General features: G+C 36.1%; 1 protein-coding gene across 1 annotated transcript in view; it reads left to right on the top strand.

Annotated features, from left to right (window-relative positions):
• The first annotated feature begins 292 nt into the window (after positions 1-292).
• lmbrd1 (LMBR1 domain containing 1) overlaps positions 293-14,631 on the top strand; it is a 53,911-nt gene continuing 39,572 nt past the window's right edge. Inside the window, exons 1-4 of the mRNA XM_008429860.1 lie at positions 293-397; positions 1,968-2,144; positions 3,694-3,757; positions 13,511-13,608. Of these exons, the coding sequence (XP_008428082.1) occupies positions 332-397; positions 1,968-2,144; positions 3,694-3,757; positions 13,511-13,608 (405 nt within the window). The 5' untranslated portion in view covers positions 293-331. The remainder of the gene's footprint in view (positions 398-1,967; positions 2,145-3,693; positions 3,758-13,510; positions 13,609-14,631) is intronic.

The raw sequence follows: 14,631 nt of genomic DNA, 5'->3' as shown, positions 1-14,631 counted from the left end.
ATTGCCTGATTTTCTGCCATTGAATGAAACAGGGACTTGTGTAATTTTACAACAATTTGCTGACAGTCTTCCTTGTAATCTTTCAATTTTTCAACTTGTTGAATCAAGATAATGACTTATTACCTTTTCCGTAACATAATAATGTTCATACATTTACGCTTACGCTCTTGACTAAACAGGTTTTCCCCCAGCTTTGCTTTTATTTCGACACCTGGCTCAGTACAAACAAGTCTCAGCATTCTATGCCAAGTGCGGAGACTTTACGCAAGCTGCAGCACGCAAGTTGGTGACGTAACATGAACACGTGGGTTTGTTATTACAGGAAGTAAAGATGGCGGCTCAGTCCCTACTCTCAGAGTCTGTGATCGGATGGTCAATTTTCACAGTTGTTCTCCTGGTAAGCACATTAACATCACTTTTGGTCCCCTTATAAATTGCTACATATTTCAATTAGACTCGTTTCCCCGACGATTAATTCGGTTTTATATTGTGCTATCTACGCAATGTTGCTTCAGCGTCTTAACGTCACTACTGGCTTTGGATTGGCTTTAGCCATGACACACTTTCAGGCTCTTTAAATGTTTCGTTGTTGGACTTGGTATTTGTCTCCTTTTAAATCGTTAAAGACACAACAATATGAAACGTCGCAGTTTCCCGAACGAACCTACGACTATTCATGTTTAATTGCTTTATTACATAGCAAAATATGCGCCTGTGGAGGATCTTCGTCAAGATTTAGGCGTTATTTCCTCTGATGTCACACCGCTGAGAAAGGAATGTATTGTCGTGAACAAATTACCTTTGTATCTCTGCCCACTTTTCAGAGCGCTCTCATCTCTTATTTGGATGCAAAGCCTGCGTCATTACCTGGCAAAACAAGCAGCCAGAGGCTTAAAGCTGCAGGCCTTTAATTGATTGATCTTGCGCGTGAATGGCAGACCTTGATATTAAGTAGCTGTTGTTAGCAGTGTCCTCACTTGCTGCAGTTTGTGTCTAGAATACGACCTTGCAATTTTGAAGGTTTAAATTTAAAGCCTGGCAAAGTTTCTCTTTTTTTAAATTGTGGGTTGTCTGTTGATACCTTAGTACTTTAAAATGGTGTTACTGGATTGTTTAATTTACTTAAACCTACGTAAAATGTTTGTAATGTAATTTCTAAAAGAAAAATAATGCATTTCTGCTTTGTATAAATCAGTCACTCTTTTGTTTTCTTTTAAACCGCAGTTTTGTTACTGATCCTGGAAAATCAGTTGGCTCTGAACAGCTTCAGATAGGCTTCTCTGTATCTGTAGACATATGGACTCCCCACTTGTTTCAACACTTTGATAACATTCCTTTCTAGTTTCTACACTGATATCCATGCACTTTTGCAACCTGAAAGTGTGTCTGGGTATAAGGTCAAACCGCTGTCTTCTGAATAAAGTATGATTACATTGAATCTTCCAGTTTCATTTTTTTTTTACTTTATTCTAATAAAAACTATCTGCTGCTTGAGTCCACCATCATATGTGGAATTTGTATATTTTTCAAAATGCTGATGCAGTACTGTCACCACTCTTGCTGTGTTATTTACTCTGTCTCAAAAAAATTGACGTCAGTCTTGAAAAGCTGAATCTTTTCAGTTATTTTAGTTTTAATTTAAAAATAAAAATGTGCAATGTTGTTTTGGTTTATTTCTAATCATACACATTCCACATGTTGCTTGACATTTCTTCTTTATTCACAGCATTTCAATGTTTTTTTCACATTTTCTCATTCTTTATGTTGATTCATGTAAATAAATCCTTCTATATAACATTCTTTTTTCCTGTTTGATTTATACAAACTCTTTTGAATGTAGACATAATGGAAGCTAAAAAAAGAAATTTTGTGCTAATATTTGTTTATTTTGTTTTCTGTGTTTTTCACTGAATGCACCGTGATATTTCGGAATCATCTTCACTAAAATTATTTTTAATTTTTTTCAGGTGATCCTGGCTTTCTGCTGGATCTATATTCGTAAATTTCAGAGTCGACAAGATAGTGAAGTTGTTTCAACAATCACAGCAATATGTGCATTGGCCATAGCTTTGATAACTTCGGCTCTCCTCCCAGTGGACATATTTCTCGTTTCCTACATGAAGTATCCCAATGGTACCTACAAGGTCAGTGTCTGTTCTGTTAAGAGCCACCGTAAAATCAGTTTCAAGTTGTTGACATCTAGTATATTTTCAATGAAAAATTGTTCTTAGTTAATTTTTTCTTGAAAGGGTAAAAGTTAAATGTATTCTTAATCCATCATTTTCTTCCTGTAGAACAGGGGTTTTCAAATCCAGGCCTTGAGGGCTGGTGTCTTGTAAGTTTTAAATGTGCCTCTGGTTCAACACACCTCAATCAAATGGCTGAATTAACCCCTATGTATGCAGTCAAGTTCTCCAGAGCTCTCCTAATGACCTGATTATTTAACTCAGGTGTGTTGGAGTAGAGACACTTCAAAAACTTGCAGGACACCGGCCCTCCAGGCCTGAATTTGAGGATCTTTGCCATACATTGAACAAATAACCAACCAAAAAACGACTTTGATTGCTGATTTGTGTTTGGTTGAATAAAAAAAAAAAAAAAAAAAAAAATTAATCTGTTTTCATATTTTTGTCTAACTTATGAGGATAACAATATGTTCTCCAAAATAAGTACTGGCTATAAAGAATAAAATAAATATTGTTTTTTAAATTGCTTTTCAAAATCTGAAAGATTTTCACATTTTTACTTAGCAGAAATTTATTTAAATTTAATTTATCATTCATACTGCAGTTTGTGCTTTAGCTCTATCCCTGTTTGTAGTTAAAACCAAATGCTTAAATACAAAGTGTAAAAAATATATACATTTATTTCTCACTGTCTGACTTTATGTATGACTAAATCTTTCCTGGACTAGGTCAGTTAGGATTATTGTGTGTGGTAAGTGCCAGAATAATGAGAGAATGTTTATTACTTTCCTCAAATTCAGATATGTATATGTACCAACATTACTATTTCTTTTAAACATTATTCTAAAGCCTGAAAGGTTGTGTGTTGGTTTTGTAACCTACTGATTGGTTAATTCACGACATACAAGCTAACTGGGGGTTGTCCCAAAAGCACACAGACACTCTTTGTATGACATCATGCAAAAATCGTAAAAAAATAAAATAAAATCATTTAAGATATCGGAAGAGCTGTGCAGACCTACACTAATGTGGTTCATCTGTTGAAACAACTATCCACAAGTATAAACATCGTGGATATGGATTCTGTGTCCCACAGATAAACATAGTTTGGTGTGAAATGTGCTTAATGAACCCAAGAACAAAAACAACAATCGGCTGATTGCTGAAGCTAGTAACAGAGTGTCACAATTCACCGTGGAAAACTACTATGGTGACATAGATTTTAGAGGAAGAAGCTATAATTCACACAGGAACAAAGGCCCTAATTTCTGAGGACATGTGCTGTTGTCTGAAGAAGCTAAATTAAAAGTTTTTGACTTAATTTACCATGTATACTTATTATTATGGCAGAAACAACCTCCTTCCACATTGCTTTAGTCAGTAATTTGTGTATTCTTATGTTTATCTAATCACATTCTCTCATCCTAAAACTAACTCTTGTCTGTTGTTGTAACATGTTGCCTTTCTATGAAGCTTAAAAAAAACAACTTTTTTTCTTGTTTTCCAGCAATGGGCTGCAAACAATGAGACAAGAGGACAAATTGAAGCCACTGTGCTGTATGGTTATTACAGTAAGTGTGTTCTACTGAATGTTAATGACAAAACACAATGAATACATGTTGGTGAATAAATAAATATTTACTTTGAATCTATAAAGAAATGTATCCATATAAAAGCTGACATTATATTTTGTTTTACAAAAAGGTGGGGAATCCCATTTCTTGTGATAGCAGCTCTGTGTTGTTTTCGGATTGATGGTCACGCCGGTTCAATTTTAATAACACTCGGTACCTGTCTCATGTAATCGTTGTTTCTTTGGAGGTTAGCATACAACATATGGGATTCATGCTAGCATTATATTTTTCACAGTGGTGACTCATTTGCACTCAGGGTTTCTATATAGATCTTTATGGCAGAAGTAGTGCAAAAACAAATCCATTAGTGTATTATAAAATCAGTCTTGATGGAAGTTTTCTTTATGGAAGTAAGAAACCATATGCAATATGTGAAGCTTGTTTGAAACACTACAATTCCAGTAGTTAATCTAAAAGTCTATATCATGTTTCGTCATGCTATAAGAAAGAATTCGAGCCATAACACTCTCTTTATAATTAAAGTGATAGTTGACATGTTTTCCTTTTTAAGCGATATCTTCAGTTCTGACAGAAACGTGAGCAAACTATTTGCAAGAGTACAATTGCAGTAACTTCACAGGCGACCTGTGAAACCTTAAAACCTTCCACTTGATCCACGTGAACTCCAAAGTGAGTGCTGCCTTAGAACTTAAGAAGCTTTAAAGAAAACTTCTTAAGAAGGATTCGTGATTTTGTTATGCTTCTCTGTCTTGGATAGGCGCTGGTGGGTTAGGAAGGGTTTATGTGGACATGGAGATTATACCCATTTATAGCTATACGCAGAATGGCTGCCTGTGTGAATTTGATGCCATAATTTAGATAAAACTCAGTGCATTTAAAGATGAGGTCAGAAATTAATCATTAGTTTTCTTCACCTGTGATTTAGAAAATTTTGCTATGGTGAAAATACTGGTAAATGTCAGTTATCCATATTTTCCACTTTTCCACTCTTTCTTATCTCTGCTTCAATCACTCTGTGATGTTTAGCATTTTGAGTAATGGCGTTTGACCAACATAAGTTCATAACAAATGCTATTGCTCAACAAACAGTCCTTTGCGATATAAATATTGCACACACTGATATTGCACATAACATCAGAAATGTCTTAAGATAAGATAAACTGCAAATACCAGCATGTATGTTAACACTTGGTAGTGGTGATGATTAGAGTCTGGTAGCTACTGGGAGGAAGGACCTATGGTAACGCTCCTTTGTGTGCCGAGGATGCAGCAATCTGTCACTGAAGGAGCTCTCTAATTCAGCAACTGCTTCATGCATGGGGCGGGAGACATTGTCCTACAGTGATGTTATCTTAGCCAGAGTTCTTCTGTCTTCAACCACCTGCACTGGGTCGAGAGGGGATCCTAGCACAGAGTTGTCCTTCCTGATGAGCTCATCTAAACATTTCCTCTCCAATGTTTCATAAGCTACTACACCAACTTACTAGCTTTGCTGATGTCAGCTCAGATTCATGGAAGAAGCACCTCCTGCACTCCAAAAAAGTCTGATCGGACCCTTCATGTAAAGAACATCAGTGTTGTTGGTCCAGTCCAGATTATCATTCAGGTCAACACCTAGGTACTTATAAAAGTCCACTATTGCAATGTCCACTCATTGGTCTCAGTGTGGTGCGAAAATCCACCGCCAGCTGCTTGGTTTTAGCTGTGTTGATCAGGAGGTAGTTCCGCTGGCACCAGTCCACAAAGTTCCGTACTCACCTGTGAAGAGGGTGGCTATGGCAGCGTCATAGGAGAACTTTTGTAGATGCCAGCATGGAGAGTTAATAGAAAAGTCTGTAATGTAGAGCAATGGTGCTAGCACCGTTCCCTATGACCATTCTGTCAGGAAAAAAAAGCCCAGTGTCCTTGCATACTGGCCAGTGAGGTAGTCCAGTATCCACTGGGACAGAGAGTGGTCCACTACTGACAACTCAAGCTTGTCGCTTAGAAGCCCTGGTGGGATGATGGTGAAAGTGCTGGAGAAATCAAAGAACGTGATCCTCCTCAGGCTTTTCCAGGTGGGTCAGAGCTCAGTTCAGGAAGTAGATGATAACATCATCCATCCCAATGCCAGGCTATTAGGTGAACTTCAGCACTTCAGCAGGCACCAGGAGGTGTAAATGACTGAGGATGTTTGGTTTTTGATACCATTACCACACTGGTATCAAAGGCACGAGGCTTTGCACAGATATACATTTTTTCTTCAGGCTCAGGCTGAATATGTTACCCATGATGCCACACAGTTGATCAGCGCCACACATCAGGAGCCTGGAACTGACGCCATCCAGACTTGTAGCCTTTTGCACCTGAATCTTTCATAGCTCCTTCCTCACCTTAAGTGCAGAAAGGGATAAGATGAAGGTAGGGAACGCAGGCGGTGGGGTGGAGTCCTCTGAAGTGAAAGGGGGTTGGTAATGACTGAGAGCTGAGCGATGTGAAGTCTTGAGAAGAAAATCAGGGAGTCGTCAAAGATGAGGGGATAACAGCAGGAGAGACTGGGCTGGTGGAGGGCTGGATGGCTGATCAAACCTGTTTTTTAAGGTTTTCTGTAGAATGTTTAAAAGCTGGTTATTTTTCAATAAAATATAATAAATCAGTTTTTTACATTCAACCTGAAACGTTTCAGTGTATTTGCTGTTGTCTTCCATAGGTAACCAATTATTGTAATCTATGCATTTACAGCCTTTTGTGTTCATGCTTTACTATGCTTTTCTTGGGACACCAAAATATTCACATTGGCGTAACTTCAACACGTGGGCTGACGGTTTCTTCTTAGGCTTTTCTGATGTTGATTGTGACTGGTTAGACACTTAATCTTCTTGTGCAGAAAGTCAGAACAACAAAAGAAATCCTAAAATCACAAACTGGTAATCAAGATTTGTTGATTGTGATCGTGTAGTTTTGACAGAGTCACAACCATGGTTTTTGCAAGAGGTGAAGGGGAAGTGTCATTTTAGAACTCTTACCTTTCCCACTTGTTGATTTTCTCTTTATTTACAGCCTTCAATAGAAAACATAAAATTACATGCTCCTTATTGGAATTTTTGCTACGTGGTAATGAAATTACAATTAGCAGTGATCTAAAGATGAATGGTTTAATTTTTAGCTCACATAAAACATGATTGCCTTTTAAATTTATACTATGCAGGATGTTGTTTTTTTAATATGCTTTTTGCAGGCTTATTCCCAAGGTACACTAGTCTTTTACGTTGAAACTAAAAGGCAGTTAAAGCAGAGGATTTTTCTTTGATGCAGGTTAGTTCTCTGAAGCATTGGCATATTGTTCCAGTGTTTAGATTTAGCTTTTCTCCAGGGCTTTTTATTGTGTTTTGCATGTTTTCCTGTAGATACATAGCGACACATAACGTCTCTTAATGGGTTATAAAACTAAACTAGCTTTTGTTTATTATGGCTCTGTCTTGGGTTTAAGTTTCTATCATTGCCTTTGGCCCTTTAATTGCAGATGTTATTGTTTTCTACATGTGCTTTGATTTGCCATTGTTGCTTCTTAATGTTGTACGCAGCGTTTCAGTAAACATCCCATTTTAAAATGTGCTGGTATAAATAAATGGGAGTTAACTTGATGATTCTATATACATCTTCTGATTGCTTTTTATACAGTCTGTAAAGTTCTCTTAATCTGCTGTAAGTTTTACCGTAATCCATGTTAATCATCCTGAACATCTGTAATTTTTGCAACATTTCCATGTTAAATTTCCACAATATTATAGTTACGTTTGTGCTCTATGCTGAGAAGCAAAAATATTAAACTGCCTCCACAGCAAAGACAGTTTCTAAGTGATGATGTGCACTTCAGCATTATTTGTTATTATGTGTTTTTTGCTGGGCTTTTTATTTGGGCTTAAAACAAACCCCCTGGGAAATAATTTGTCAGATTCACTCCTGCTATGATTTGAGTCTTTTTTTTTTCCTCATTAATTTGTGAGCTTGCTAAATCCACACAACTTTGAAGTGCCAGTTGTCTTTTCCCATCTGATTACAGTGAACATTGAAGGCTGAAAGTTAAAATACTTTAACTAAAAGTTGTTACTTATTTGGTTAAACTTGGGAGACAATTTAAGATGAACAGATTTTAAAAGATATGGCCAAATATTGAAAATGAGATTACTTTCATAGAAGGTCATAAACACATTCAAAATGCCATACCGATTAAGAACATAACACTGCAAACCCCCAGTCCAAAGTTTACTTACCCCCAACAAGGCTCATCCCTTTATCCCTGTAGGAGAAATTGAGTGGTTAAAAGACAAAAACCTAGCAGGGCCAAGCTCTTCCTGCAGAGAAAATCATGTTAAATTTAAACCAATCAGTCAGCACCCTTCATAATAACCTCCCACCCCAAAGTTCTGTCCAAAATTTAAAATATTAACCACCCCCGTCTCCAAAAAGAGAACAGAAATGTGCATGTAATATGCACATTTACATGCACATTATATGATTATTTGTGTGATTTATTATTTCATAAGAAATTTGCCTTCTAATCAAGGCAAAATAACCTGAATCTTTTTACAAGTTCACAATAGTCTGATTTAGATTTTATTCTACTTTGGGAAAATATTTGTCAAGGTTAGGATTTATGTGCTGCCTTAATGGAAAAGATGAAATAAATGTCATTATGACCCTGTAAGTCTATTTTTTCCCCACACCTTTTAAATTTTGTACAAAACCTGACATCATTTTGACATTTTTTTTTTTTTTTTGAAGCATCACTTTGATATTTGCCAGTAGGTGGAGACCAACTTCCATGTCAAGCTATGCACAGCTTTATTTCCAATCAAGCATTTAAGGTTAGGTTTTCCTCCAGGACACAGCTGTGTCCATTTGTATTTCACAAACAGTGTAATTACAGGGTTGACATAGAGTTTTATACGTCCTCTGGTGAAACATGCTTCTCTCCAGAGTCAACTGATTTGTATTCACTGGCGATCACAGTTAATAAGCATGTGAATGCTCAGTGATTTGAAGAGCTTTTGGCATAATTCACTTACTCTTTGAATTCACATATTGTTTCAGACAGTGGTCTTTCAATTATGTCTCGCAATTTAATGTTTTGTGTATGCACAAAATTATATAAATGATGGATGTTTTTTTCAGCAACATTCTCTACTGTTGCATAATTAGCTTCAAGAGTTAGGACTAAATATGTTTTACTATTGGTTTGGTTTTCATCAGCACTCTATTCTTAATTTTTACCATCGGTCCCTTCGACCAGGGACATCTCAGTTTGTTATTCTCAGTTGAGATGACAGCTGGGGACGTTATTCTAACTTAAGCTTCCTAAGAAATAAAAACAAACAATGTCAACATTTTCAGCAGAGGCACATTTCATTTCGGGGTATTAACAAGGGAAAAAAATATATATTTCTATGAAAAATTAGCTCAATTTCTGACAAAACTCAAAAACCCTAGCAAACAAAAATAAAATCAACAACTTGATTTCTAATAATGTCTAATGATGCTGTAAGCGAATGACTCTTTCAAAAGCTATTAGTCAGCTCCTCTATGAAATGCGGTTGGGTGAATTTTTTTCTTGGCTAATGTGTCATTCAATGTTCTCGTAGAGCCTGCCGTCCATACGCACACTACCTATGGGCTCCACTCATAATTTCATGACAATAACTGTCTTTCCCCTGCTAGTTTTACTACTGACCTTCGTTTTGATACTTGGTATTACACTACACAGATGTTGAGGCATTTTGGGCTTAAATGTGAACGGATAGCTGTTGAGTTGGAAAGCAGATTTCCATTTTTCTTTCTGAAGATGTGATTTTAGTACAAGCATATGGAGACAGCAGAACTTATTTGATTTCAAAGTGAATGATACGCAATGAGAACATTATAAAGTATTGTTAGCCAGTTATTGATGATTTGTTGATTATGCACACATATCTCAGGGTGTATGGTCAAATTATGAGCACACCTAAGGAATTCTTAATTCCGTAAATTTTTGTATTTAATAAATTGAATATCAAACAAATGCCAGTTGAACAGGTATCTAAATTTAACTTGACATTGGGGGTGACTGTCTGCTACAGAGATGCCCACATCCTTTTCTACAACATGCTTTTGTGATCTAGCATAGAAGGTTAGCTTTCAAGCTTCAGGTTTGTCCACTTTTACATTTCCTCTGACTTTTCAGTACTTCAAAGCAGTGGTGCATAAGACCCTTAAGCAACAGGGCAAAATACCCTGGGCCTCCTGAATAAATCATTGGCTTTCTCTTTGCCTTGTCTCAAAGCCATTTAAGAAAAGTAGCGAGACAGGAGGCAGTCCTTGTGCACACTACAATAACTTTGTTTTTGTCAATAATAATGTGCCTGCCAACATATGTGGACAGATTTTACTGAAAGCCGGTAGCTTTGTTTCTTCAAAGAATTCCTAAAACTACTGAGAATTTTCTGTTTTACTTTGAAGAGCAGCTTGGGTGATTCAGAGAGGCCTTAAGTGGAAAAAAAAACAAGCAAAACACATAGTCAAGCACACAAAAGAAATAAAAGGCTATTTTTTGATGATATAATTAAATGCAGTTCAATTCAGTTGATTTATATTGCATGTCTAGGGCTCTTACCAAAATAGTCAGTCTAACCCAGTCATACAAACAGATTCAAGGTAAGTTCATTTCAACTTGTTCCTAGTCATCAGACAATAAATCAATCAATCAAATTTTATTTGTATAGCACATTTCAGCTATACAAATAAGCTGAAACACTTTAATTATGTAAAGCGTTTCAAGGTGCTTTACATAATTAAAAAACAAAATAAAAACAGCATGTGACATTGAATAAAAAAAAAAAAAAGATAAAAAACATACTTTTGTTACGGAATTTAAGCGCCAGTCGTCGCCGGACTCCGCCGTCCGTTTAACACAGGTATTATCCAGGCCCCGTCGCCTAACAGGACAAGGTCTCCAACCTTGCAGCACCAGGATCCGTCCACCTATCACGCGAATTTTTGCGCTACGACTTCGCTGTCCTAATAAAGTCTACTTCTGTAATTGCACAAATACATTTTTTCTTTAATTAACTAAAACAATTTTAAAAAGCTCAGGGAGATAAGTTGTGGAAAATATGCTCTTTGTATGTTATTATTTTAAAGCTATTTCCATTTTGTTTGTTTTGATACCTGTTTGGGCTCAGTGACTTCTGCAAGCTCCATATTATGACTACAGATCAAACTGCAGAGCTGCTTAACTGACCTCCAGCTATTAGATATTATTAAGTGGAGTAATATCAAATCTCCTTGAGGCTAAGAGTAGGTTACATAAAACGATTTTTAAATTATGTACATGTCAAAACATCCAGATCGGTAAGACAAGACGGAAGGTATAAATTTCAAGGGTGAAATTAAAAAAGTATTTAATATAAAGGGCTATTAATTTATTACGTAAAACATCTTGTGTGTCATTTTGTATTTCGAAAAAAATTGTAATAAAGAAAATACAAATATTTTTCAACAAGCAATGTAAATTAATAATTATATTATTGGATATTGTTTCCCCAAAATATTTAAACACAGAGAAGTGTATAACATCTGCTTGTTATTTCAGTAGATTTCAATCTGTATAAACACAGAACCTAAATAAAAAGGTTAAGAGCATTCAATTATTTAGCAGTGCTATTCTGTCAAAGGGATAAATGGGCTACGTTTTAATAGTGATAATGCATTTTTTCCAGTAGATGATCTGCATATAGAGTAATGACCGATTCATAATAATTCAATATGACCTACTCTCTTTGTATGTTAATATTCAGGGTGTTATGATTAATTTTGCTCAGTACTTTAACCTGCAGGCATACATCAGCAGCTGCATACTGAGCATAGTTTGCATTTATTGGCTCTTGGCATCATCCTCGACTCGGTTTGTCTGGCTGAAAATGAGTGCTAATGGATACATTGGTGAAGCAATGAGCATGTGCATATTGAAAGCAATGCCCTGTCACGATCACAGCTGGCAAAAGGCAAACCTTCTATAACGGCAACATTCATTTTCCTGCAGCAGAGAGAGAACCTTTTTCTGAAAATGGTTCATTTTGGAGAGAGAGGTGTTTCTACATGCCTGGAGTGCACTTTTTTTTGTCATTAGTGTGGCTGCTTTGTTGAAGTATGCTACTGATCAAAAATATTAAGCAGTCGTTAAAATGATTTTACTTTGTCTCTTTTTCTCAGTGGTTTTATTTTTCATGTAATGGGCTCATATTCAGGACTGAAACTGATTACACTATTAAGTTGAAAGCATGTATTTCCTTTGTAAATGTCTTACAAAATAAACAGTTTGAATTGTTTTGATCTTACTTGAGATTTGTGGCCAAATGGTAAAGCTGAGATCGTGTTAATATCTGTAAAACCCGTCCTTATAAAAGCTGTTAAAGTTTCAAGGAAAGGTTTGCATTCATTTGCATTTGTTTTTGTTGCTTCTCGTGCTAATGATTCACATTATCACCTCGGGGTGTTGAGCAAACCATGCCAAGTGGCTGATTACGTCTTTGTGACATGCTTTTCAGAGAGTTATTTTTGGATTGTCTGGACTGTCTTCCTTGACATCAGTTTGCTGCAAGACAAAAACGCCCCCATCTTAAAATGGCATTCTTCTATGAATGTTTTCTCTTGGTTTATTGCATCCACTTAATATAATAGGTCACCAATTTCAGTGGAGGGAAGCTGTTTTTTTTTTTCCTCTGCTGCAGAGAACTTTCCCTTTTGCTATAGTAATGGTCATCTCTGACATGGAGATGGATACTATCTGCTTTGTCAAATAGGATTAAGCAGTATTAATCCCTGCGATGGCAGGCTAGGTGCTTCACCACACGCTATTTAGGACTAGACAGTCTTCTGGTCCAAAACACAGTGTTTGTTTATTTGTTGTTGTTTTTTTTCAAATTGTTAACAGATGCAGACATACTTATATTACCAACAGCATACAATCTGAATAATAGAGAAAGGGATTTGTATTAGACTGGCAATTTATTTCAGTATGATTCTCAATTTGTTTCTCATTATTTTGAGTAAATGGGTGAAGCCAGGTTTTCTCTCACAAACCGTTTGTTTGTAGGGTGTTTGCGATTAATAGTTTGCAATGGTAAGTCAGCTCCTAATTAATACATAATATTTCCAGCAACCTAGGCAGTCATATTTCAGACTACACTTAGCATATGGTTTTTGTCAAGGCCATCAAATAAGACCTTGATAAGACTCTGCGATCAGTGTGACATGAAGAAACCTGTTAGTCTATTAATGTCTTGGTCCTGAATTGGATATTTAGGCATATTTCTCACAGAAATCAATAAAATCATTTGGTTTTGCACCAAATTATTTTGATGCACAGCAGCTTCTACTCAGCTTCAAAGTGTGTCAGAACACACAAAAAACAAAGTGAATGAAGGAATAAAACAACATCTTCATGATTTATAAAACTGTTTCCAAGGGGAATACTTCCTGCTTTAAGTTGTAGTATGTTAAAGTTATCTGACTGTCAGATAGCTTTGCAATTTGCCAAAAGTTTTTCAATATATCTAAACACTGCAGCTTGTATGTTAAATGGGTATGTGGCTGTAATAAAGATCTTAATGGCATAATTTACCATTGGAAAAGGAAACTGGCATTTAGTTTTAGGAAATTTTATTTGAAAAATATATTGTGACTAATTTTTACCCTTTCTTTGTCTCCCTGTAGCTCTCTACTCCATAATACTATTCTGTGTCTTCCTCTGGATCCCCTTTGTTTACTTCTACTATGAAGAAAAGGATGACAACAATGTAAACAAATGTTCGGTAAGAATATGCCTTTGTTTCCCTGCATGCAGCACTGCAGCTCACTTATAGGTCGTTTTCAGGAATACAATTTTTTTTTTGTGTCATTCTACCAGATCTGATCAGTATGTTAATTGTTAACATCCCCAAATTTATGGCAACATGCACACATAATCTTGGATCCTCAGTCCACTGGTTAGCAATTTTAATTTGATAATGTTTAACCCCTTTGTCTCTTAAAAAGTTCACGCTAAGTTTAGAGGGCTACAAATTTTGTATTATTTTCTACCTCAGTACTGAAAGTTGTTTAGACTGTGCTGGATAAAGTGATAGGCATTCTTGCAATTTTGCAAATTTTGTATAGAATGATACACACAACCCCTCTGTGTGGAAAGAAAATGACCGACTGACAACTGTTCATGCCTGCCAACACTCATGTTGACTGAATCCTACTTTTCTTTACGAGCTGCTATTTCGATACATGAAATAACTACCTTTAAAAGTTCTCTTCTTTTTTGATCTTGGTTCAAATTAATAATCTACTATATAAGCCAAGTCAATTCCACACCAAGTATTTCAGAGAGTAGACTGCAAGTCAGACTCTGCATTTTAGTTTAAGCTGTGTCTATCATCTTATATTCATCATTAGCATAACTTGCATAGCTAGGTCAGACAAAGGTCAGAATTTCCAAATTTAGCGTGTTTTAAAACACATGGTGAGAACTCAACAGGATGAAGCACAGCAACTTTGCCGTACTAATTTCTGGTGGGAGCAGTGATTTATCACACTTATCTCAACAAGAGGTAATGATATCCACTGCTTTATGATTTAGGATGATTACTTATTTTGTTTATTTTTAATGAGAGCATCTATATCGCTCATTTACCTCATAGTCTGCCTACACACCCCTCTCTTACAGAGGAGAGGTTGGAGTTACAGTAGGTGGGTGCTTCACCAAATCTTTCACACAGTGGATAAAAGGCTAAGTTTGTTTTCTGTGAATAGTGGTAACTCACCTTTGGCCATGATTTCTAGTTTTTAAT

This window comes from Poecilia reticulata, linkage group LG15, assembly GCF_000633615.1.
Source record: "Poecilia reticulata strain Guanapo linkage group LG15, Guppy_female_1.0+MT, whole genome shotgun sequence".
In the NCBI taxonomy this organism is placed as follows: Eukaryota; Metazoa; Chordata; class Actinopteri; order Cyprinodontiformes; family Poeciliidae; genus Poecilia; species Poecilia reticulata.
The sequence above is the reverse complement of the archived record's forward strand: the minus strand, read 5'-3'. Positions and strand labels throughout refer to the sequence as shown.